Source organism: Chelon labrosus (genome assembly GCF_963514085.1).
Source record: "Chelon labrosus genome assembly, chromosome: 1".
Lineage (NCBI taxonomy): Eukaryota > Metazoa > Chordata > Actinopteri > Mugiliformes > Mugilidae > Chelon > Chelon labrosus.
Window position 1 is genome coordinate 21321258 of NC_140337.1, and position 26821 is coordinate 21348078.

At 43.5% G+C, this 26821-nt stretch overlaps 1 protein-coding gene across 3 annotated transcripts in view; it reads left to right on the plus strand.

Moving 5' to 3' along the window:
- The window catches only part of nrxn2b (neurexin 2b), a gene marked incomplete at its 3' end in the record, with an annotated part of 633819 nt that overhangs the window by 233166 nt on the left and 373832 nt on the right, over positions 1–26821 (plus strand). The window contains exons 4-5 of one of the 3 annotated variants that reach the window (XM_084551818.1): positions 3186–3487; positions 17852–17896. In XM_084551818.1, the coding sequence (XP_084407944.1) occupies positions 3186–3487; positions 17852–17896 (347 nt within the window). Of the gene's footprint in view, positions 1–3185; positions 3488–17851; positions 17897–26821 lie in introns of those variants that run through there. The other 2 variants (XM_084551817.1, XM_084551819.1) reach the window with 2 other exon arrangements.

Sequence of the window (26821 nt, forward strand, 5' to 3'; positions counted from 1 at the left end):
CTGGTCTCTCCAGGGGGAAACAGAGGTGTGGAGGGGCAAATGAACACAGGAAGTGGAGTGTCACTTCAGATAACGGTCCGTGTCAGGAAAACCGGTTGATTTGTATGGCTGCAGACTGAGGAGGGAGTTATTTGAGTATGGCGGGGTATCGTTGCTGACTTCCTGAATCCAGTCACAAGGTCCTGATTCCATACAATTTGACTTTAATTCATTTAGAGATATTCTAGTTTCAATGTCATTTTGTTTAGTTATGCAATAGATGATCACAATGTTGTCATTGGTTCCAAAATGCAGCTCTACATCAGATGTCAGGCGCAATGATGCTCTCAGAGTTGTAGGCATAGACTGTATATAAATATGGACAATGCATCCCCACTTCCTCGCATTGGCCAAACTGATGCTATTTTCCAGGGGAAACGGGCGGCGAGTACACTGTAATTCTTTAAAAAAATTGTTTTTACAACTCTCACGGTCTCACGGTTGGCATGGCCACTGGTGGTCGCCATTATGTCACATCCTGTTTATACAGCGTCAAATAACTAGCTAAAAAGAAACGTATCCAAAAAATTGACACTTGAACATGCATCACCATTATATTAACCACCTAAAATGACAGAAACCACCCTTAAAAAAAATGTATTTGACACGTATTTTAATGTTTTAATTTGGTCCAAGTCCCATCCACTAACATGGAGGGGGCGGAGCTTATGACCTATACATACTGCAGCCAGCCACCAGGGGGAGCTCGTCTGTATTTATACAGTCTATGATTATATCTTTTACCATGTTTAGGATCTCCTTCACACGTGGACTTATCTTGTGGCTTGGTCTTGCGAGACTGGTCATGTGAAATCCAACAAGAGCATGCATGAGATTTAAAAATATATATATATATATATATATATATATATATATATATATAAAAATGCTAAAAAAATATATTGAATCTTATAAATTAAGATCGGAAAAAACGTTTGAACTTGTTTTTACCCAACCCTACCACTGGGTATCCTACCAATTTTAAGATTACTGTTATTTGACTGGTGATGAGCCTTCGTATTGTTATTTATATAAATAAGGTCATGACTGTAACAAGGTGGAAACACAGGATGTGTTCCAGTGAATATATAACACGCATAAACAGGCTGTATGTGAAGGAATTAATGCAGAGAAACAGATAAAGGTTAAGGTCACAGCACCTTCAATCATGCTGTGATTGAAGGTGCTGTGAATGTCCCCGTGACAGCTGCAGGTGTTTGTTCGCTCCTTGATGGACGGGCTGCCATTTGACATGTGTCCGTCCCGCAGACTGTCTGTTTTGACTGGTAGCGAGCGAGCGAAGACGCTGAACGCAGCGGAAGGAGACCGGGTGCTGCCAGACGGACTGGCAGGCATTAGCGAAGTCGTCAGCACCTTTTCTTCCCTTTCTGTCGGCCTAACATTTCCTATAATTCAGAAATAACCTTGTGTCTCATTCTAAGTCAGCTGTTGGCTTTGCAGCACAATATACTGTCAGAGCGCTGTATTATTCCAGCTCATCTCTCTGCATCTCTTTACGCTGAAGCTGTTTCACAAGTTCCGGTCGTAGCGTCGTAGTACACACTGTGCTTATTTTTATTTATTTGTTCATTTGGTGACGACGGTGCAAATTAATGAATACGTGGTACAAATACATCACAGCTGATTTCCATCCATAGTTCTCAGACATTGGGAAACAAACCTAACATAAACATGCAGACATAGCAGCATACGCAACACTATATGAAAGCAACAACAATAAATAAAAGACTGCTTAAAAGTGGGCTACTACTTTAGAGTATAAAAGTGACGTTCACACGTTTGATTTGTTTTGAACCCTTTTTTGAGCTGTGGAACTTTCTCAAATAGTAGTTGGGAGACTATTCCAGCTCGGACAACCTTTGACAGACGTGGTGTTTTGACCTGTGGTAGTTTGTCTGAACTGCGTCTTACAGCGCCCCCTGGAGGCTGATCTGGTACTGACACAGCGTTGAAATTAATATGTTTGTTTTTGGCAAACACCTTGGTGTAGGGCTGGGCGATTGATTGAATTTCGATTTTGGCTTTGGCGGGATGAAAGGTAAAGCGAATTCTGTGGCGTGGAAACACTTCGGTTTCAAGAAGCCTGACTCGGAACAAATGAAGATATTGTGCAAGATATGCCACGCTACTAGGGCTGCCAGCTGTCCCTTGAAAAACGGAATCGTCCCGTATTTAAAAACAAAAGTACGCGTCCCGTATTGAGTTGGCACGGGACGCGCTTTGTCCCGTATTACCGTGAAAATAAGAAATAGTGTGTAAAATGTCAAAGGATTTATGTTCATATAAAGCGCCCGGACTAACCGGGCGCTTTATATGAACATTTACGGTAAATTTATTCCGAGGCCATCTCCTGCTCTGTGACCAATGAGCTGACAGCGGAAATCCCACTCACCTCATTGGTCGAGGTACTGTTGCTTGCGAATCTTGTATTAAAAATAAATTGTTGAAAAAAAATTCACCACGCTGGCCCTACCAAAGTCTTAGTGTGTGTTTATTTTTTGTTTTTACATATTATTTAATTCATTTTATTGTTTTTCAGTTCAAACTTATCGTGTTAAAAGAAATACCAACGTAATTAAAAGTTCAATAAATGCTTGTTCTCAAATCAGTTAATAATCGTGATTTCAATATCGATCAAAATAATCGCGATTAATCGAGCAGCCCTACCTTGATGCCTTTTTTATAAAGTTGTTCTGTGGGTTTTAGTATAGTGGTGCCAGCAAACGAGATGGGCTCGTACAATGGAGGTATGACGGGGCAGCATTGGCTGAGATAAAACACCTGATTTGTTTAAAATTGTGCAGTACCACTTTGAGTTCCTCACCTCCTATATAGACGTTAGATCTGTTCTGCTCCACTGGTGTTACAGAGAGTGTTTATTTTTGTGTTAACCATAAGACAGGTGTCACTGAGCCACGCCTAATGCACTTATTGTTTATTTTTAAATCTTAACTGTTTACACGTGGCGCCTGGGTAATTTTCGACTTTTCAAACCAAGATGCAAACTGACACTGACTCATGCCCAGTATCATCCTACACAGTGAAGCTCAAATATCAGACGATAGACGATATTGTGTTTCCTTCACAGTCAAGTTAACTTTTTCTTTCTCTCTGTCTCCCTCCAGGTAAGGAAGAGTCGGTCGCCACCTTCAAGGGCAACGAGTTCTTCTGCTACGACCTGTCCCTGACGCCCATCCAGAGCAGCACCGACGAGATCACGCTCTCCTTCCGCACGCTGCAGCGCAACGGCCTCATGCTGCACACCGGCAAGTCGGCCGACTACGTGAACCTCTCCCTGAAGAGCGGCGCCGTCTGGCTGGTCATCAACCTGGGCTCGGGGGCCTTCGAGGCCCTGGTGGAGCCCGTCAATGGCAAGTTCAACGACAACGCCTGGCATGACGTGCGCGTCACCCGCAACCTGCGCCAGGTAAACACGGCGCGCGTGGTCCGGGGGGGCCGCTGCGGCCGGGATGGTTGCCGCTCTGTCTCTGCTGTGTTTTCTCTTAGCGTATGGAGAACGCGAAGGCTGTTTGTCTCTCTTGTTTGTTTTCCTTCCCGCACATCATAACAGAAGTTTCTTTTTTTTACAGAAGCTGCACAGAAGCTCCTTTTTTTCTTTTGATTTCATGTTTTGACACCAACGATCCATCTCATCTTGTCGCTCAGGTCATTCAAAGTCAGCAAAGTCTGCACGAAAACGAGAAGCACAACCCCAGCTGTATTTAGATTCCAGTATAATACACTGCATATCGTAATGAAATCAAAGACAGCTCTGCATATTTAAGGTTTCTTCTAGGGCATTGCTCCTCGGTCTTATTAATGAACAAGCAGAGAAAGGGCCGTGCTCGGTGTGTATGCACATAATGTACTCGGCTACACAAATGGAATGCGGCCTAATTTATCAAAGGTGACAATGCGCTTAAAACCTTTCTGAACAAATTACCCGACACATCTTCACAAACCTTTAATCGTAGCTAATGGAAAACAAAAGAGCACCCGCAACCTTAATGCCTGCGAGCGTGTGGAAGCGTGTGTGTGTATGCCTGTGTGTGCAAACACCACAAAGTACATGCAACAACACCGGACCCTCTGGATGCACCGAGTCGTCAATTGGCAGGTGCAGATACCGGAGGTGAGATACGATCAATTTCACTTAGGCTCGCCGTGCTTACTTCTTCACATTTTTTATTTTTTTTTTTAGCGGGGTAAATGTAATTGGAATGAATGGCTTGTCAGAACTAATAATGGCCATTGTAAGCAGCAGAGAATGCAAAAAAAAAAAAGGGCTAATGTGAATGCATTAACGCAAAGATGGTGCATCAGCTTCTTTTTTGTGTGCCCGCGAAAACATCTCGAGAAAGTTGGATGAAAAGCAGCCGCTTGTATCGAGCCTCCGTACTTACAGACGCTGGAAAAAAAAAAAAAACCCAGAGAGCAAAGTGTTTCTTAATGTGGACTAAGTGCTGCTAAATTATAGGGAGAGATTTCCATGCCAACCAGACTCTGCAATTTATGTCACATTGCCATATTGTTATTATATATGCCGCCGTAGACGTGCATATAGCCCGATGCTCTATTAGCATATACTGTACTCGCCTCAGGACGAGGGCAAATGATCGCACGCCGTCTCCGTGACACACACGCTCATGCACGGCCGGGGTCAGATGTGTCACGCTAGCGGAGCTGCGAGTGCACGGCCGTGCGAGGCTCGGCTTAATGGGCGTGGGAGGCCGGCGCGGTTTTTTAAAGATTTACAGCCGAGGCACCTACCGCAGAGTGCGGCGTAATGATCATTAGGCAAATGCGCGCGCACACGTGCCAGCCAAACCGAGGCGCCGTTGTTATCCGTCTGCCTGCCCGTCTAGCTGTAGTTCAGGTCATTAGTTTGTCGTGGAAACTGCTACATCCCACTGGAAGAAGGAAAAATTAAAGTAAATTAAATAAAGTTCTCTTGTTGAAAGTTCAAAATTCACAGATAAACAACGGGAAGAAGGACAAAGTCACTTAATATTGATGTTCTTTGGGAATCCATATAGATCTTTGTTTGATTTAATCATTAAAAAAAACTTGTCAGACCTCCACGATCATCTAAAAAAAAGATGCAGTGAAGTGAATCGATCAACTAAAAATACTCGTAATAATAAATAGCTTGATCTGCGGCTGAGCAGATATCAAATGACTGTACTTACCCGCGACTCGACCCGCCCCGCCTTGTCCGGCCTCCATTAACTCCCGCAGCCGCTTGAATCCCCGGCGGATCGTTCTAATTGACTCAACGGGCAACCTAAGTGTTAAAGAGCTCTCTAGATTTACACTGGACCGTCCCCGCGGAGGCGCGAGGCATCGACGACATTGACCACCCCTGACCCCGCGTTTACTGCCGCGCTGATAGCCGGCGGATCGATTGGCTGAACGCTCGCATGGTTTTGAAGTTGTGTTTGCGCCTGGGACGACCGGCGCAGCAAGTAAAGACACTACAAACTCTGGCTAAAAAATAAATGAATTAACACTTCCCGAGTCAGTCTAATAAGCTTTGACCATTGCTCCTGTTTACTGCAGGGTTGCCTCTAATGCAACATAGTGGCCAAAAATATAAAAATACATTTCAAAAATACTGGGAATTTTGAGGAAAGTGATGAATCAATAAAAATATACTTTAGTTCCAGTCTAAAAAATGCTCTAAAGGTTTTACTCAAACTGCAATGAGAGCTCCAAACTGCAACAGCTGCGCGAATTTCTTTGTATTTTTTTGAATTTTTTTTAAAATTAAAGTTTCCTGCATCTTAATAGCTCTGCATATTTAAAAAGATTGATGCACATCACATTTATACATATATATATTGCTTTTCTTGCTGTATTTTATAAGCTTTAACTACTTTTAAATTGTTAAATACAGCTGAAGATGTAAACAGGGCACCCATGCACATGCTATTGTCGTTTCCTGCGGCCCTCCGTACCTAACGTGATATCTTCATAGCTTGCAGTTCATGAAGAAAGCATTAGCTTCTACCTTAGGTTGTCAAACAGCCACAGCGGCCTCCAAACTCTCATCTACTCTCCGTCTTATTGTTCTTAATGGAATGGCGTCGTGCATATCTATGGCTGCATCGGCGCGCTCCGGAATAAGTAAAGCCTTCGAGCTGTAGCAAACCGGCCTCCCCCGTCTCCGCCTCTCCCTCCCTCTGAACGTGTATATCTGCTGTCTTTCTCCACAGAAAAAAAAAGCTATGAATTTGTTAGCTTTGTGCGGGATAAAATGAAGCAGACAGAATTAGGTGAGGTGATAGGGACTCTCCGCCAAGGAAGGGAGATAGAGAGTGGAACGGGGAGGGGTGGGGGAGAGTAGAGGCCTGATGGATGATCACAGCTCCAGAGCTCCCCTTGGTGGAGGCTCGGGGTGCTGCATGTGTGCATTTAGAAGGTGCTCTGTGTTCAGGCTAACCCTTGTGGTTTAGGTTTGATAGGCAGGCAAGCACACTTGGCTTGACCTTTCATCGGTTCAAGTTTCTACCCACTACGCATCCCCGCCCGTCCCACGCTGTTCGCCGTGCCCACTGGTTAGCATAAACAGCATGGCGTCCCTCCTTTGCAGGACTCCTCCCTCCCTCCCTCTGCTCCTCCTGACATGATCTGCAATCATGGACAGCTTGCAGACTTCAGCAGCGCCGTCTATACTCCTCCTTGCGGGATTATTGTTATAACACAGTGCAGAAGGAAGAACGATGGCGTCAAAAGAATAAAATGCGTCAAACATTAAGTAGACGCTGGTCAGCACAAACAGCAAGTTAGGCCCATGTCTAAAAGCATCCTCACATTTCAAATCAAAACAAGAAAATATAAACTACTCATTGTCTGCCACACTTTATGCTCAGTAACTGATTTCCTGATCTTTTCAAATCCCACTTTGATTGTCCCAGAAGCCCCACAGGCACGATGCGTTCACGCCATTTTCCTTAACCGATCGTTCTTCGCTCCCCACTTCGCACAGAAATTGTTATGAGCTGCCATCACGAGGGCCATTCCAGCGTGTTTATTTCTGCCTTAAGGAGCGAGATTGGCGGCCCAAATGACAGCCTTCGCGCCTGGGCGTCTTTTACAGGACAGACACGCCCCTTCGCTGGAAATCTGTCTCGTGTTTGGACGCATCTGACGCTGCACTTTCGCCTAAACGGACGAGGGACAGAATTCACACCGAGATTGAGATTTAAAAACGGGAAAGGGCGTTTCAATTCTCCTCGCTGCTTAAACGCGACGTCTAAGCTGCACTGTGACTCAAATCAGGGGAGAGTGGATGCACTCAGGGACATCGGCATATATTCATGGACTCGCAAAGAGACTAGTGGCTATATCCTTAACAGGGGTGTGTTTTAGCGTTGACAACTGGAAGCCACAACTCAATTGAAAATCCCTTAGACAGAAACTAAAGCCACTGGCGCCGGTGATATTAAGTTCATGCACATCGCTGTCATTGGAGTAACTCAATGCCATCATCATGTTTGTGCGTACTGCAGAGTAGCAGTGTAGAGTGAGTGCTGGTCTGGTAATGTTCAATGTATTTGTGACAGTTAATTAGATTTAAGCATCAGTTTCGAGCGTTGAAGGGGGCTGCAGCAGTACAGTAGCACTGTAGGATCTGGCAGCGGTGAGCAGATTACTTTTATCAACGATCTTCTCCGTCATGAAGTTAAACCAACCAGTTAAAAAGGACTGTAGCAGTAATTGGACACTGAAGAGCTTCTGTGGGTAATATTGCTCAAGTCAGCCTATTGGAGTCCAGTCCAAGTGAATTTCAGTCAATTTTGATTATACTCCCTTTTCTAAGCTCATTTCTATTCCTTTGGCGTTCGTTGGCGCAGATAGCTAAGCATCATTTGTTCAGTCATTATAATGGAGAATCACAAAGCACGTACAGCATGCATTGCTGTTTCCTCAACAGACCGCCATCACTTGGTTGAAATCGGTACACTGAGCAATCATCGGCCGCCAGCCTTTATAATGTCGTTGCTTTAGCGTCATTAGCTAAAACCCTTTACATGGTTTGTTGAAGTTCCCGGAAAAAACAGTCAGAGGAAGCACCAGGAAGACACACGCTGACATCGGGAAGAAACGTGTGCTTATACATCTATATTTTTGTGGTTTCAGAGAGTGAAACAGTGGTTGTTTACGCAACAGAGATTGGGAAATGAAGTGTAGTGCTACTGTGTGAGACTTTAGGCTCATTTAGGGTACTACAGGACTAGACTAGCTGTAACTTACGTACGTAGCCTATGCCGGTGTGAGCCTTTTATGCTTATGTGCTCGTCAGTCTGGCTCACTCTGTAAAAGCGCCCCCCAAACGTTAGTCGGCGTTGTGTCTTTTATGCTAGTTGGGTTATTTTTTGCTTATACTTCCTGCTTCACTTTCCACTTCCTGTTTCACTGAAACTTTTGCCAAAATTTCGCCAAAAATGAGTCATATAAATGTTCATATCTCCGAGCCTCCTCAGTTAACCTTTCCTCGATGTGTTCCATCTTTATTGATCCAAAACAATCAATTTGAAAATTGCGGAGATGGAGAAGCAGCCGGAAATACCAAAAAAGGGAAATACGCTACTAGCACAGCAGTTTGTTCTCCACTGTGAACTCCAGCAGAGAGGCAGGCTTTCTGTTAATTCCCCAGTGTGACTTTACAACCACAACATTTTCTGCATCCATTGTGTCACGGAACTGGGTCAGTAGCTTATCCAGCATCTAGGGAGAGAGACCTTTGAACTCAATACTTCTTTCGCCTTTCTCATTTTTTCATTCTGTATAGCCGTCACCCTCTACCTCACCTACAGTGCCATCTTCCCGCCTGTGCACATCTCATTTCCATGTAACTGGGCTAAAGCAGCTGTAGGATTAATGATTAAGTCTTCACGTTCTTTTAAAGCTGACTGTACAGCCCTGCCGCTCAACTGCCGGCCCAGAGTTCAGCTGGAGAACACGAGCTTTGATCTGTATCAGGATCGAGTTCATCAAAGGTCACATTACGAATTCTTATCTATCGCACATAGGCCACTACGACCGCTATGAACCAGATCACAATCCACTCAGATGCTGTGATTGTGAAAGAAAGTAAACGTGTTTATTTGCTGAAAATGAGCCGCCCTTAAAAATCCAGAGAGGATCAGAATTATATAGAATTATCGCTATTATGCAAAACAAACCATTGTTTGTTTCTGACATTTTTTTAAAAAGAACGCACACCGCTGCAAGAGCGTGAACAAGACCGCTGTGTTACTTTGAAATTTTTCACTCATTGTGAATCAGCAGGCGTGCGAGCTACTGTTTATGATTGCTAAGCTTCAAGCACAGCCTGATTGTCAATAATGGATACTAAAACTTTACACACACACACATTTTTGCACGCAGCAAGCCAACACTGGCTTTAAATAAAATGGTTAAAGCAGGCAATTTACCCCGAGGGCTGAAGCATGAAGCCAATGAGGTGAAGTGGTAAAAACTGCATTTCCTCAAATGGCCACTAGAGGCTTGCTTAAATAAACGAGTCAACCCCATAAACCTCGGTGTTAAAACATGTTTAAACCACATTTTTTCACTTGTTTACATTTTATCAAGGCTTTAAGTTAAGCATAGTTACGTGTCAGGGCTTGGTGGGAAATTTTTGGATTAGCTGAAAGTTGGCAGCAAGTACAGTCAACACACTTAGTTTCAAAATTGCTGAAACCGCCGCCTGAGCAACTCTACGTATTCACAACCACTTAGCCCGCCCATGTCCTCCTTTCACTCCACTTCCGCGCGGTTGCCGTCCGGAGAAATGGGCCGAGTCGGGGGGACGGAAAAGCGTTTGATTAAAAATAGACTCGGCGTCCGAGTTTCGAATTGAAACCCCGTCGCGGCCGAGTTGCTGTCACGGCTGAAAATTTCATCACGCGGAATCCTTTTTGCCGTTTATTAGCTCAGAGCGAGCTCTTCGGCGTGCGAGCGCAATCTTGTAAATGCATAATTCCTTTTGAAAATGAAGAATCTCGGAAGCGTGTTGCCACATGTGGAGCCGCCCCTCCCCCGCATGCCGCGTAGTAATCCACGTCGCCACATTTAAGAGTCGCAAAGCGGGGCGTTTTGCCGAAATTGTCATTTTCCCCCACTTTTCTCTCCTATGAGGCGACTGAATAAAATTGTCACCCCTTCCCGTTCAATCAATACCAGTTGCCCGGACACTCCCACTCCCTTTCTTATTCTTTCTATGTCGATCTTTGACTTGTTCAGAGTGTTTTTCACCCATTTCTGAAAGGCATGATCAGCTGCAATTACCCTCCCTCCCTCCTCTTCCTCCCTCTCCATCCATCCATCCATCCCTCATCCCCCACCCCTCTCATCCAGCCTTCCTTCCGAGAGGCAGATAGAATCCCTAAGAGAGAGCCAATCAATTCCTCTCCCGCTCATCTTCCCCTCCCTCCTCCTCCTCTCTCCCTCATTTTCACTCCATCTCTCGCTTCCATTCTTGCTAGCAATTTGTCACTTAGCAACGGTGTCTGCAAGGCTGCTGGGTAGTGAATCATCCCTTGCTGCAGTCCCGTATTAACCTTTTCCATTCAACCGAGTTTTTCCAGTTAAACACTGTGATATTATTGATAAAGTAAAGTCGGAACAGTTCCCATTTACTGGGAATCCGGGGTTTTGGATTCTTAATATCTTGGTGTGTGGGCCTGTTGTGTTTGTAGCAACAAGTGCAACCAAGATAGGAACCATGTGGATTAGCGCCTGCTCACATGTTAGCATCTAGATAAACATACAGATTCTGGACCAATCAAAAATGCCAGCTTTTAGATTATTGATAGGAATTAATATTCAAACCAAGCTAATCCTTTCCCAGTGTACTGCCAATGGCATTTTCAAGTATTCCTAATGTACTCCTGCCACGCTGAGAGGAAGTGGGGGCGCAGTCATGGTAGGATTTGCATTTCATATTTATAATTTATTTATTTTTTTCATGTCTCCCTCTCCCCCCTGCGCCGATCAGAGGTCCACACCTCAAGTGCAGCTCCTGCCCAAACTACAAACGCCGCCGGCCGCCGCCCGCCTGCCCAGCTGTTTGGTGCCAATACCGAGAGATCCTGTGCATTTCAAGGGGGGGAGAAAATCTAATTTGCATCGCATTTCCACCGCATTAACATATCAGGCCCGGCGTTCTCACACTCGCTCACTCATCAGCCTCATTTGCCACTCCCTCGCTCGGGCACTTTAATGTTTATTCATCCCGCTGCCTCACGGACCTGTAATCAGATAACAAATCTCTGCGCCATTAGCACATTCAAACAGGTGGAAAACGAAAACGTTAGCGAGACGGGGAAAACGGCGCGACGCTGAAACCGAGATCATAGCCGAGCGCGGGACGAGAGAGCGGAGTGGAGGGGTGAGGAGCAGAGTAGAGGCGGAGGAGGCCTCGCGAAAGAAATACGACGAGTATTTATAGTGCATTAGCACCGCCGAGCCAAACTGAAGCATCCTCAGCTGCTACCTGCGTCTAAATTGAGACGTCTTCCTTCTGTGCTTTTGATTCAGTTGTTCGCGTCTCATTATCTAGTTGTGAATAAACCAAACTTGCTGGAGAAACTCCTGTCACTATGAAGACACAGAAAAGACACACTTTCGCTTTAATTCTGGGAAATAAACAGCCTCGCACGTTTTTTTTTTTCCCGCTAGCTTTTCTCACGTTTGCTGCATTCTCTCATTTCCTAACAATGTGCAATTCTTTAGCCGAGGTGTGACAGTTTTTCTTCTGTTACTAATACGCAAAAAAACAAACAACAAAAAAAAAAAATGATAAAGAACAGCTGGAGGTACTCTCTCTGAGACATGCATATTCATATTCAGCTGTCTCACAAACTGTATCGCTGTATTTTAAGAGCTGGAAAATAAACATCAACTCTTCAGTTAATCTCTTTCCCCCCCCGAGTCGTTATAAATTCCTAAATTACAATCAGTTTAGATAGATGGGCCTTCTGTCCACAGAGTATTTTATTGAAGCTATGAAGCACTGCTTCTATAGGCACTGAAACAAGGAAACGGTGTTCGGTGCGTCATAAAACCATATTTAAAATGGTATTACAGCAGTTGAAAGCGGCCTCTTACTCTTGGTAAAGAGAAAGACGGGACTCAGAAACAGAATGACGTCCATCCTACGCCGCGTCGCCCGTGTCCTACAGCGTCTCTCCGCGCACAGATCCCCTCTCACGCAGCCACACACAAGCAAACAACTTCGCGCTGTTTGTTTGCAGACTTCTCTCCGGCGTAATTGCAGTGACATTTATATTTGCGCCTGAAGCCTGTCTGCCGGTTTCCATTACTCGGAGCCGGCCTCGCGGAGAGGAGGACGCGAACCAGACCGAACGCCGGATGATTGGAGTGAACGCAGAACCGAATGCACCTGAAAAGAGCTATTTTAAAACCGAAAAAAAGCCCAGCTGCACGCCGTCTGACAGGGTCGCCCCGCAGAGCCCGCGTTACCGGAGACGGACCTGATACAATAACTCTGCAGCCGGTCACATTCCGGCTGGAATAATGTAAATACACGCTGATATTTCCATGTGTCGCTAATTATTAATTCATACTGTGAAATTTTCAGCTAATGAAAAATAGCACCCTTTCCCTTCCCATGATACCATGCTACAGTATTACATTTCTTTCTTATTTCCAATGTGTCAGATTGGAAATCCATAGCAGAATGGTCATCACTCTCAGAACTTTCTCTGTTACAATGACAAATCTATCCGGACTGAGAATCTTGGCTCCACTGCACTATCCATTGATCATTTTCACAGCTTTGTCATTAAATATTTATTCAGCTTATTCGCTGGTGGCCACAGTTCAGTAATGGCCACCATGATGAGCGCGTAAAAGATCGGGAACTCGACAAAGGATCATTTTACATCTTCACTTAAAAACCAGCTGGCATCCGGCAGGTGTCCTGTACATGTGAAATGCTAGAAAGCGCTGTGTTCGCAGTACTTCCAGGAGCCCATTTCCCCCTGCTTTCCCCACTTTGTCTCCCAGTGTTTAATACATATTTAATACATGAAAATTTCTCAGCCCAGAGGGCCCTTGGAGACTGATGCAACACAAAGTTGTTTGTCTGGGCGTGCGGTTGTTTACATGACTGGGAGCTTTATCCTCCGTGAGCAGACATCAGCATTCATAGTCTTTGTTTTCCCACATGGGTCAATTACAGAGCGGGTGATGGGCTGTCGCAGCGGGAGCTCCGTCGGGCTTGTTGGGTTTGCGGCAATAAGGTGCACAGGGGAGAGAGTTAAATTAGCCGCATGGAAAGGGGTGAACTTGGCTCTTGTATGCTGACTATCAGCCCAGTGTATTTCTTCAGGATTATCATAAACCATTCATCCATCTACTTGCTTTCACTAAAGGCACATTTCCATCCAAAGTACCTAAAATTTTCAGTCCTAGGAACTTTTTAAGAGATTAAAGTCCTTGTTTGTAAATTAGCCGTAAGGAAAGAGTTGAGCTTGGCTATTGTATGCTTAATATCAGCCCAGTGTATTTCTTTAGGATTATCACCGGCATCCATCCACTCACTTTCTTTCACTAAAGGCACATTTCCAACCAAAGTTTCAGTCCCAGGAACTTTTTTAAGAGATTAAAGTCCTTGTTTGTAAATTAGCCGTGTGGAAACAGGTGAGCTTGGCTATTGCATGCTTAATATCAGCCCAGTGTATTTCTTTAGGATTATCACCAGCATCCATCTACTCACTTTCTTTCACTAAAGGCACATTTCCATCCAAAGCACCTAAAACTTTCAGTCCCAGGAACTTTTTTAAGAGATTAAAGTCCTTGTTTCTAAATTTGCCATATGGAAATGGTTGAGCTTGGCTATTGTTTGCTTAACATCAGCTCAGTGTATTTCTTTAGGATTATCATAAAACATCCATCCACTCACTCTATTTCACTAAAGGTACATTTCCATCCAAACTACCCAAATTTTCAGTCCCAGGAACTTCTTTAAGAGATTAAAGTCCTCGTTTGTAAATTTGCCGTAAGGAAACAGGTGAGCTTGGCTATTGCATGCTTAATATCAGCCCAGTGTATTTCTTTAGGATTATCACCAGCATCCATCTACTCACTTTCTTTCACTAAAGGCACATTTCCATCCAAAGCACCTAAAACTTTCAGTCCCAGGAACTTTTTTAAGAGATTAAAGTCCTTGTTTCTAAATTTGCCATATGGAAATGGTTGAGCTTGGCTATTGTTTGCTTAATATCAGCCCAGAGTATTTCTTCAGGATTATCACCAGCATCCATCCACTCACTCTATTCCACTAAAGGTACATTTCTATCCAAACTACCCAAATTTTCAGTCCCAGGAACTTTTTTACGAGATTAAAGTCCTTGTTTCTAAATTTGCCATATGGAAATGGGTGAGCTTGGCTATTGTATGCTTAATATCAGCCCAGTGTATTTCTTCAGGATTATCACCGGCATCCATCTACTCACTTTCTTTCACTTAAGGCACATTTCTATCCAAAGTTCCTAAAACTTTCAGTCCAAGGAACTTTTTTTAAGAGATTAAAGTCCTTGTTTGTAAATTGGCTGTATGAATAAGTGTCGGCTGTTTGGTGGTTATGCAGATGACTACACAAAAACATCACAGGAATCAGAAAGAAAGGAGATGCATCATAAAAGAAGGAGATTCATCATAAAATAATGAACAAATTCAAGCCGTGATCTAATGCTTTGCAAATGATGGCACTGAGGTAGTGCTGGGAAGTGGAGTCCATCTTAACCATAACATAAAGTGCTACCAATACTTGATTAGAAATACCAGTCAGAAATGGTCAGCTTTGCTAAAACTGCCCTTCTTGAGCAGGGAATTTTTTGGGACGAGAACAGTTTCACCAGAACTCAATTTAAGGTTCCTAGTCAATGACAATAGCACACTCCTGTGAAGGTTTTCTGACAGGGCTAACAAGGGAGTCCTCTCAGACAGTTTGCTCTGGTCAAAAAAACGTCCCACTTTTGTTTCGCGTCCTGCAAAAGCACCTCGCGCACCTCTTCGTGAACACCCCGGTGCGCCGCAAAACGGAGACAGAAATCCTTTAAAGCGGACTAGCTACCAGACCCTTCTCTAAAACAAAAAGTTTAATTTTCCGCACGATCGGTCTCGAAAAAAAAAGGGCGCTAGTTTCGGCGGTACTTACAGTTCTCGAGCCCGCGACGAAACGTCTGACTTGTGCAATACATGTAGCTACGCCTCTAGATCTTCTACACCTTCCACTTTCACACATCACTTCTTATCTGGAAGTGTATTGTTTTTCCACTTTCTATTAGTCAAATCAGGACCCTGGTAGAGTTTTCTTGCTAGCTTATGTACAGTAATTATAGCATAGATGAGACAGTGTACAAAAAGAACTAGAACCACATCCATATTCTGTGCATTTATTAAATTCCTGTTGTCCCTCAGTCGGCACGACCTTGTAGACTTAACCCTTTACAGAGAGCTGCTCAGAAAAGATCCAATCAAAGTGGCACCCTCACAGCATATGCAGATACTGCTTACTCACGCACTGACGCACACGCGTTACATAAGATTAAGCGGGCTCCGAGCACGGAGAAGCCAGAATGCAATCTCTTCCCTTTCATTTCCACCACCTACAGTCTCTTTCCACTTTCATGTGTTATTTCAGAGATCATCAGCAGTTTGTGAGGGATGCATTTGTCACAACCGTTCCAGGACGCTTCTGTCAAAGGAACGACGTTTCAGAGAGATCATTTTTCAGAACCCAGGCGTCTAAGCGCCTGCGAGGGATTCTGAAACGTAACGCAATTTGAAAACGTCCCATCTAATAATGTCTAATTTCTTTTCCCCTCGCCGTATCGCGGGCCGTCTCTGAATGAGCTTTGAAAGCCCAAACAAGTCGTTGTCACCTTTGTCTCAGTTAATAACTCTTCGCCGGGCTCCCTGATTTGAAAAGCTTCTGATCGCATCCATTCTTTGACTTTTCAGCTGTTTTTTTGTTTTTTTTTGTAAGCTGTGAGGAGTGCGGTGTGGTGCCGGTATGCAAATTCACACCCACCGCTTTTTTTTTTTTTAACCTAATTAATGGATTAGAGGAGTCATTAGACAAAAGGGATGACTGGAAACGGTGCTTCGCCGTGACCCCGGATCAAAGAGTGGGCGTGCGTGAAGCTTCAAATTGGCCGGTTAGCCTCGCAAAGAGGAACTTTGCTTATTGTCAACACTTGGATTCAGCTCCCACGCAGACGGGGGAGTTGAATCCACACATGCACAAACACCCCCACAGCAGTGTACCTACTGTACATAACTTAAATAATCACATACGGGAAAAGATTAAAGCTCGTTTGCGTTAACATTTCCCCCCAGACTCTGCGTGACTTATTCGGCCGCCCCACAGCAGCGCTCACTTTCAGCTTTTTTTAGATCAAGATGTAAGATGTCCTCTAGATGTCCACTCTGTCCTGAGGGAAAACTCCAGGCACATATCTGATCTTTTTCCCCACCCCGACCATTTATTATTTATTTTTTTTGCCAACTTTCACATTAAAGCCTCAACGCCGCGACTTGAAAGCCTAAAACGTGCCACGGCTGCTCAACGTTATTCCATTTATCTATTTTCCATTTCATGTCCATTTTGTTTCTCTCTCTTTCTAGGCGCCGCGTCGTGGAAGCGCCTAAATTAACCTTTCTCTCTCTTTCAGGACGCCGCAGATACCGGGACGGTTAATGTCATTTACTCTCTATCCTTCAGCCTTTTCTCTCGTTTTTAAGAATGGACCAAATGAATTCTGTTTTCCTAAACAACGATGATGATTCCCCCGTCATTACCTTAGCGCTGAAAGTGCCCTTTATCATAATTGATGCTTTTTTTTTTTTTTAACAATGCAATAATTTCTTTTTCTTTTTGTTTCATTTATTTGTTTTGCATGCACCACAATAGCCCCTTTAATGACTACTACTACTCGGGGCGGGGGGGAATTTTACTCAACTCCTCCTCCTCCTCCTTCTTTATCAAGTCGTCAAATCCAATTGGCCACGCCCAGTGATACACTTCCAATGAGCTAGACGTCACCGAGAAGCAGGCCCCTGCCGCCGGCCATGCTAGCCTCTCACAGTGAATACTAATACTGATGTACTTTTCCTCCCTCCTCCCCCCCTCTTAAAAAAAAAAATAAATAAGCATCCTCCCCCCCTCCCGTATCAGATCTGCCCAAACCCCTCCTCTGTGGAAGTTGATTTGCTAACTCTTGTCTCTCTTACTAACAAGCTTCAGACTTCTTCCAATTTGATTCTTTTCATTGGTGGACTTTTCTTTTCCCTTTATGATTTCAACGACTAACACTGTGTCACTCACGGAATGTGAACCATCTGTTGTTTTCTCTACTTAACTTTGCGACTTACATACACTAACAAATGTACTGTTATCCTTTTTATTCCCTTTATTTGTTTATTTTTTTTATGATTTTTATTTTTTTCTACTACATAGACGACCCTTTTAAACAAAATAATTGCTTACGATTGCTTTCTTTATTTCTTTATTTGGATGCAGAGTAAAGATTATTTTTTAAATTATATTTTCCTATTAATAAATAATATATATTTTTTCTTTAGAATCAAAGTCGCCTGTTAAAAGGAGAAGCTGGTTTTGCGCAAGGCGATTATTTTTTTTTTAAACTTTTTTTCTTACCCGCTTTTTTGGGGTTGAGGTGTGGTTTCTTGAGTTTTTAAGGTTTGTCATTATTTTTTTTTTTCTTTCTCCTCCCCCTGTTTTCTCCTGAAGCACGCAGGCATTGGACACGCTATGGTAAACAAACTGCATTATATGGTAGATATCATTCTAATTGTCTTACACTTTGGTTTGCCCTGGGTTTTCCGTTACCTCTTTCTATTCTGTTTGCTTTACTGAAAGTACAATCCTCCATCAAATCCAAGGTAGCCGGAAAAACTCCTACATTTCTGTTTTTTTCGTTCTTTTAGCCCTCTCTCTGTATATATCTATATATATGTTACTGCTTTTTTTATTTTTTATTATTGCCATCCCCCTTCCCCCCCGAAAAAAAGACTAAAAGTTTTCATCCAAAGAGGTCTGCCCTAAAAAAAGAGACGTAAATTATACCAATTAACTTTTTTTCTTTACTTTCTGTTTTTAATTTCATTTGTTTTTCTTCTTCTAGTTCAAAAACACTATCCGTGTGAAGAAATAAAGAATCATAATGCAAGATATTTTCTCAATTAAAAATATTTTAGCAGTTACCTTTACGTTTTTTTGTTAATCCCTCTTCCCTTACTGGTTAATTTATTTATTTATTTTCAGCTTTTTATTTAGAATAACCCTATGAATTGAGCGCACACAGCAGACTTCTCATGCCGATACAAAAAAAAAAAAAGAAGTGTGCTATGGCCATTCCAGTGAAAGGAAGTATAAAAATAAATAAAATAATAAATCCCAGCTTTCTGCCAAAATGAGAGAAATGGCACCAAAGTGACCTTCTTGCTCGTTCGCCTCACTTGCACCTGTTCCCCCCATCCCGCTGTTATGGAGCGACCTTTTATCTAGGCTTGCCATCCCGTGCTTTATGGAGTCATGAAGAGTATTTACAACTCTTGATTTAGTGGTCAAAGCCCTCCGCTGTAAAGTAGGCCTCAAATGAGGGCTTGATCCCATTAGCGGCCTTAGGCTGATTTATGATCCGGCGGGGGGGGCTCCTCCAAGAAAGCACTCCTTCTCGTGCACACATACACACACACCGTGCACTCTTAACGAAGCGCTTTAAGCGACCTCGGAGCGTAGTTGACGTGAAATATCAGTTACACAGTTGTCAGTCACCCCCGAACAGGAGGAGGTTTTCCAAAATAGCAGGTGTGCCAAAAGCGGCCGGCCAGAGGGGCTAATACGGCCCGTAGCATTTTCAATGAAAATAACTGCTATTCCATTATTTGTCCACTGTTTAAGAAAGCGAAGTGAACAGAACACAACACTGAGACCTAGGACTAAACATTTAAGCGTTTAGTTTTCTAAAGAAATTAATTTTTTTTTAAAGGATAGTGTAAGAGCCACATATTCTTTAAGAGGGTTGTTTTCCTCCGAGCCACTAGGGGCCGGCAAAGGCGTCATGCAGTGGTTGAATTTCATGCCAGTCGAAGGTTGCTACAGGTGTTTTAAGTTTGGGTTAATTATGTGTTTTGTTTGCTGAAGTGGAAGGAGCCCAACAGTTTTCGACTGTGCTCGAGTTTATGATTTCAACCATATGTTTTCATTATAACCAGAGGTGGCAAGTAACGAAGTACAAATACTTTGTTACTGTACTTAAGTACTGTGTACTATGTTCTTCTTCTACTGCTTGGAACAGGCAGCCTGTTGGTTAGTTTGAGCTCTGCTGCCACCTAGTGACTGGAGGCTTGTTTATCGTTCAAGCATCAATAAAGACGTTAATACTGAAAGTCCACCTGACCCCACTATTTGAGAACTACTGGGCTAATGTGAAAAAAGAAAAAAAAGAAAAAGAAAGAAAAAATTCAAATATGGTGTGGTTTCTGTTGCTATCATTAGCTTTTTGAGGATTTTTTGGAAGCTAGTTTACAACGTTAGCAATGCTATGGAAACACACCGTTTTGATAGTTTATAGCTAACACTAGCTAGCGGTTTAAAAACAACAACCCAATAACCCTCAATTTATTATTAAAAATTATCCAGATGCTCATGCAGGACATCTGGTCAATTCAGTCTAGATTATTCTGCTAGAACTGTTTCATTTGGCAACATTATCAACGGATAAATTGTTTCTTTTTACTTAAGTACATTTCAGAGACTGTACTTTCTTACTTTTACTTGAGTAAAGGAGGTGAATCAGTACTTTTACTTTTTTTACACAAGTATCCGTACTTTTACTTAAGTACAGAATGTGAATACTTTTGCCACCTCTGATTATAACCAAAGGCACTGTCACAACAAATAAAAGGACATTCTAAGTAAATCACAGAAAACGGACTATTGGTTTATTATTTTCTTTTAAACTGAGTACACGTCCCAGCACAGCCTCAAGCCCACCATCAGCCGGAAGCGGCTAAGTACAGGACTAGCCACTACAGATAGTTTATTAAATGTGAACGTTCTCCTAATTTATTTGTTCTTCTTTGCACTAAAAGAAATGGAAAAAGTCTGGTCCGGCCCGCTTTAGGTCAAATTGGGCTGTATATGGCCCCGACACCCCTGATCTAGACATTTATGTCCCTGACCAACACACTCACCTGGTTAAAACTAGAGCGTAACTGTGCTCAGTCCTACTTGCTTTCACTGGACTTTTCCGATCAATAAACCGAACTGTCTGCCCGTTGATGCGGACCGTAAAGAGAACGACCTGAGAGACTCTGAACTGTGTGCGATCGACCCCTCATTAACACTAACACTAACTTATATATTTCTTATACTTTACGGGCCTCACCCCCTCTTGCATGAAGAGACCCCCCCCCCCCTCCCTCCAACAAACACTTTCCAATCTCTTATTGTCGTTGTTGTTTTTTTTTATATAGAGATTGCATTGAGTATATATGTATATGTATATATCATGGCTAACATATATACATACATATATGAGTTGTCCTAATATAATCAATACGGCCATGAGACATTTAGCCACACCCTGTTGATTTGTTTCCTTTTATTTGATTTATTTCTTTGACTTTATTTTATTACTTCTATGAGTTTTATCTTCAAAATTAACTTACTAAAACGAATAATGACCTCACTCCCTATCTTGCTGAAACAAGAAAAGAGGGAAAAAAAAAAAAAGTGAAGAGGGGAGACTGATTTTCATTTTCTGGTGAATAGAGGATTGATGCCGCGAGGAATAAATCCGGCCAATCCATCATAAGGCACGGCGGGCTGCGAGAGTGGAGTGGAGTGCTCTGCCGCGGAAAAGCCACTGTATCTGGTAGCGTCTCGCTCCGTCTTGGCTCAAATTTGACAAAAGTGATGAGGCAATTTCCAGCCGGCGTCAGAAATACCACGGTGAAGATCTTGCAGAGGCATAATGAGAACTGCAATCACGACTTTGAGTGCAGATTTTTTTTCAGGGGCAGCGATGCTACGACATGCCCCCGCTGCTGCAATACTAATTGCTCTATTCACCAAAAACAGAGACGTCTTTTCTCCCCTCTCAATTTTTCCCTATTCTTTAAAAAAACCCTCTCATTCCCCTCGATTTCATCTGTGGTTGTCGACAACTGCTCCCATCTTGTCCACCTCCAAACTGACAGTATCCAGTGGTCGTGCCCCCCGCACCCTCTTTGCATGTTTCTGTCGGCTAGAACGTCTCCACATCAGCATCCCGTCGGGGTGTGACCAGTCGCTGCTCTAGCCCAGCACGTGTCGGTCTGTTGTACACGTGTCTACATGGGTTTTTTTTATGTTGCCTTCTTGTCCAAAACCAAAACCCTTAACACTGAATCCCTCCCTTCTCCTTTTTTGTTTCCATTTGTCTGGTGTTGTGGTGCCCTGCAATTACATCTACTCCAATTCAACATTTTGCTGCATCTTGCCAGATGGTTGTTCTTTTATTTTTCCGCTTTAACCGTTGAACTGTTTGTGTTGTGTCTAATGGAGCCCACCCCCCGCACCCTCCTCCTCCACCCATCCTCCCCATCCGCCATCCTCCACTGTGTCATCCTTCCACTGTAAAGTTGCATGGCTTGTGTGTCACCCCGTGAGCTTGGATGGGTTCATTTTGTTTCTTCTTAACCAAAACAAACCCTCGTCACATGAAATAACGCATTCAGTCCAAATCTGGATCCGGTTTGAGCAATCAAATTGCAGAGGACTTTTAAAGAATCCTCCCACTCTTACCACCTTGACTAAATTTACTAAAACAGTGTTACTAATTAACTGTTTGAATCAAACCTTTGTTGTAACTGTACTAACAACCATTTTTGTGTCTGACTTTCCCTTACTTACAAAAGTACTAACCGATTCCGTTCACCCTCCAACCCTTTTAACTCTTTTCGGCATACAAAGAAAAACTTCCCCCCCCACTTTCTTTGCCCATCCTCTTGAGAACTGTTGCCAGACAGCGCTGCTACCGCCCCAAGCTTCCCAGCCCTCCCTCATGTCTTTACTAACCTCAGCGTAGCTTATTTTCCGAAGCCCACGGCTTAGTGTTCCACCCTACAAGGCCAACATCTCGACACAATTTGCGCCCTGATACGACACTTTGGACAAGCTGCCAGACACCTATCAAAGTCCAATGCTGGATGGGAGCCAATTGTTTTTCCTTTTCTGTCCTGAGCAACTTTCTTTCTTGTGCACCTGGCTTGACCGGAGCAAATGGTGTGGGGGGAGGGGCGGGGACTTGTGTAAATGTGTGATGTTTTAAAACCAAATGATAACACGTTGTTTCTTCCTGCAAAAGATCTCTGGCAGTAATCAGATGTAGAACCAACAATGGTAAGTAAGCCGGCATGGATTACGACATTAAAGAGTGAAGGTGTCCGTACGTAGACACGTTGTGCTGTATAGGTCCACAAATAAATTACCTACAGTACATACAGACTGGGTGTTTGGAATAGTGACCGTTGGGACGTGAATTTCACGAGTCAGCACATAAGTTGCTCCCAGACACATTTGAAGCGCAACAGACAGTGGATGAGCTGTGAGTGCTGAGGGCATAGACTGTATATAAATATGGACAATGCGTCCCCACTTCCTTGCATTGGCCAAACTGACGCTATTTTCCTGCGTTTTCATTTAATTAATACTACACTCTAATCTACCTCAACCACCTACAAGGAAATGTTGGATCCTACGCTGTACTTGTTTTACCCATGGTCCCACTGGACCGCTCTACTGAGAGATTAGCATGGCAACGGTTGGCGTCGCCATTATGTCACATCCTGTTTCTATAGTGTCAAATAACTAAATTAAAATATACTAAAGTATTTGACATGTATTTTAATGTTTTAGTTTGGCCCAAGTCCCATTCACTAACATGGGAGGGTGGAGCTTATATGAGCTATACTGCAGCCAGCCACCAGGGGGAGCTCTACTTGCTTTGGCTTCACTTTTGAGGAGCAGTTCGTCCGTCCACCTTTATACAGTCTATGGCCGAGGTACATTGAGGGATTGTGTCCACAAATGTGAGTCCAAATTCATCTCCAAGAACTTTGAGCTCGCTAAAGTTTAAGTGTCCACAGAATCTTATGATAGGGCTAACCAAGCTGCATTCAAAAAGTGTGTTTTTGGTGGAATCAGCGGCACAGTTTTGACTAATGTTCACCCTTGTTTACTTCCTGAAAGGCAGATCCGCTTTACTTAGCCCCCCGGTAGCCTGCTGCAGTCATAGAGTAAGAAATGGTCAATGAGCTAGTGACACACTCAGCTGAGCACACCTCAGGGCTCCACAGAGAAGAGTCCTAGTTCACCGTACACTTCACACGGAGCCCCATTACAGGAGCTTTGCTAATCTGTCGGTGGTTGATGATTTATCAGTCTCTACAGACACGGCTTGAACGGGGAGGTTAATAGCATAAAAGGAGGCATTGCTCCATCGCAGGACAACGTACGCCGCCAGTTCAGCAGCTTACACGAGTACATGAAACCGAATGCTTCTCATGGCTTGAACTCCAGTGAGTGTGTCAATTGCTTCGCAGTGTATTCAGCCTTCGGTGCAGTTTCGGTTCAACACAGCTCTGTTTAGTTTCTGTGTGTTTTCCGGGCTAAAGAAATATTTGATGACCGGCTGTGTGAAAAACTGGAATCTAATAGAGACAGCAGTCGAGCTTTTGAGTGTTTTCCTCTTTAAATAGGCCCGCGTTGTGTTCGCTGCTTGTTTCGAGGTTGGTGTAAAAAGGGAGAACAAAGCCAGTCGAATATTTCACACTTGAAAAACAGTCGACAAGGATGCTGTAAAAGCCTTAATTAGTCAGTTGTATTTTTGTTCTTATCGGGTTTTCCTCTGCGTCTTACATTGTCACACTAGGCTTTGTTGCAACATGGAAACTGTCATCACACAATTGCGGCAAATTATTTTCAAACCATGTTGTCGCCAGGATCTCAAAGGTTTTTTTTCCCCCAGCAGTAGAAATCATACATTTTTTATTTTTTTCATGCAGAAATAATGGGTTTTTATGTTAATTACATATAACTATATATATACACTGCAAAGTTATCCAGTACTCTTGCATGGGAGTGTTAGACTCTCACCCTGGCTGCTCTGGATGCCCTCACTCACGTCTCTTTCGTTACTTTGAAAGCATTCTTTCAAGGAAACGCGCAGACACGGTCAGGTTTTCATCTAGTGACCTGAATCTGGATTTCAACCACCCATTATTTTCACCTGCGAGCTATTGTCAAGCGTAGACAAATAACAAAGGGAGCTAATGCCGGAGGAGGTTTACCCGTGAGGATGCCACAGCGTTTCATCAAAGTGAATCTTCACCCTCGGGTGATTTATTGCGTCCGTGACCTGGTGTTAGCCGCCGCTGCGCTTCAGTCAGATCGACTGGGAGGGAGCAGGAGAGTGACCGTTATGATTAGGGATGTCCCAGTCGTTTATTTTTGGTCCCCTGTCCTTACTTTTACTGCTCTGCATACGCTTTCGGACCGAATAGCTCTTGAAGCGCTCTTCCTTAATGTTTATTTTACGTTATTAATTTAATTTTGAAAAGCATCCTCAGGTTTACTTTGGTGCAGGCTCGCAGACGCACTGATCTACCTCTCTTACTCTTGTTCCTCTGCGGACCATGTATAATATCAGAACAAACATGTGCAGGAGGTGTAGAGCTTCCACAGAGATCCCTTCGTTAATCACTTGTTGATTGGCATCGTTCTCTGAGAAGGATTAAAAAATATTCTAAAACGGGTAGCAGAATATACTTTGGTCTGCCGTTTATATGGGTAACACACAAGGACTCGACCTCTGAGGCAGGTTTGGGACATCCCTAATTATAACAGTTGCATCCAGGGTGTCTGATTTATTTGTATCAGTTCTACAGGACCAAGTTAAATGGCCGCAATTACAACCTCTTCGCAATGAATGACCACAGAAACAAAACCCTGCCAGGATCTTTCTGTCAGAGTCGTTACATTTCACCCTTTCAAAGGATTTTCTTTTTTAAAGAAACAATCGTGTCTGCACTGTACAAGAAACTATTTGAGATGCAAATGTGTGCATGGTGTTTTCAGCTAGCAACCTGTGATCTCGTTACCCTTTCCCTCCTTACTGTCAGTGATGCAAGCGCTTGCAATGTTGTCGGTGGGATGGATGTGCGGTCCGGTTGCAGCAAACAACAGCTAACTCTTGTGAACGGCAACAAAGTTAGCGATGCATCTGTTCGTCTCTTTGTGCCCTTTTTTAAACGGTTCATGTTGTTATGTTTGGGGACAAATTGTTGAATAGAATATACTTGCTCCAGGAAACTGCATGTATTAAAGGCTTTGATGAATCTTTAAAGTGGTGGAATGTGGGATAAAATACAGTGCAAGAGAAAGAAAGAACATATAGCTAATCTCTGATTTTCCCTCTGAGCTGGGAGCTTTCTAGGTGTCTGGCAGCTAGCCATTGCTAGTCCTTCACGGCCCCAATGAGTACATTCAGCCCCTGAAGATGTACAGTCAGCAACCGTCCGTAAAATATTTCCCCCACAATCTCTCAGGAGCCTAGCCTGGCCGTTAACAGTATTGATATTCCTCAACTCTTTAGTCAACTGTTTAATTTCCGAAGCCTTGCACGTTATATCTCGAGCTTATCCTAGAGGTAGACGGCCCAACCGAAGTCGGCACTGACGCTTCACGGCGCCAATAAATCCCCCTTCCAAGCAGTTTCTCCTCCTTAGCCCGTAAGGTCTCTCTCATCACTACAGGACAAAACGAAGTCGGTCCTGCTGAAAGCCCGGTCCGAGACCTCCAAAGACGACCCCGCATACCAGCACTGTGAACTGCAGATTTTTTTTTCATGCCAAATACATCTGGACAATATGATTTTTTTTTTCACGAGTAGCAACAGCAGACATAAAAATGAGTTGCCCTGTTAAGAGGGGAAGTACAAGAAAAAGACAAAAGAAAAAACAGAAGAAGATGAGAACTCAGCTGGGGCGACTGATCTGTGGAGTGCAGTTGCTAAGGTTTCACTTCAGCCCAGGGCTTTAGGACGCACGTTGCCATGGTTGTGGACCTGTACGTCGCATCAAATCAAAGCATTCTTATTTATTTTTTGTGGATAGCTGCTGTTTTCGCTCTTTCAAATCAGCCTTTTTGTGTGTTATTTAACAACAAAGCAGTACCTGTGCTCATGAGTGAAAAATTAGCCTTGTCAAAATTATGCTAATGCAAAGCAGAGTCTCTAGATCCGCCGTGACAGAAAGAAGCACCGCCATATGCAAAACCTCCCTGGAAATGACCAAAAGTGTAAAGCTCGACCTCGGCGAAATTATAGCACTGAGCGTTTCGCCTCACATTTTTTTAGTATGCGGCGGTAATGAAAGGCAGATGGTTGTGTACGCGGCTCCCGGCAGGGCTGTATTTGTACGTTTATGCAGAATAGCAGATGTCGAATCAGAGACTGGAGTGCTTCACTTTCACCCGGGCCGGCTCTTTTTAGGATAATTAGACAATAAATTGGTCGCTGACTGCAAGAGTCTCTACCCGGATCTAAAAAAACTCGGCGGGACGTCCGCGTTGCAGCGTGGCTGTTGTACTGACTGACAGCAGATACGTCCGCGATGTAATGCAATTAACCAAATTACAGCTATAAGTGATTTC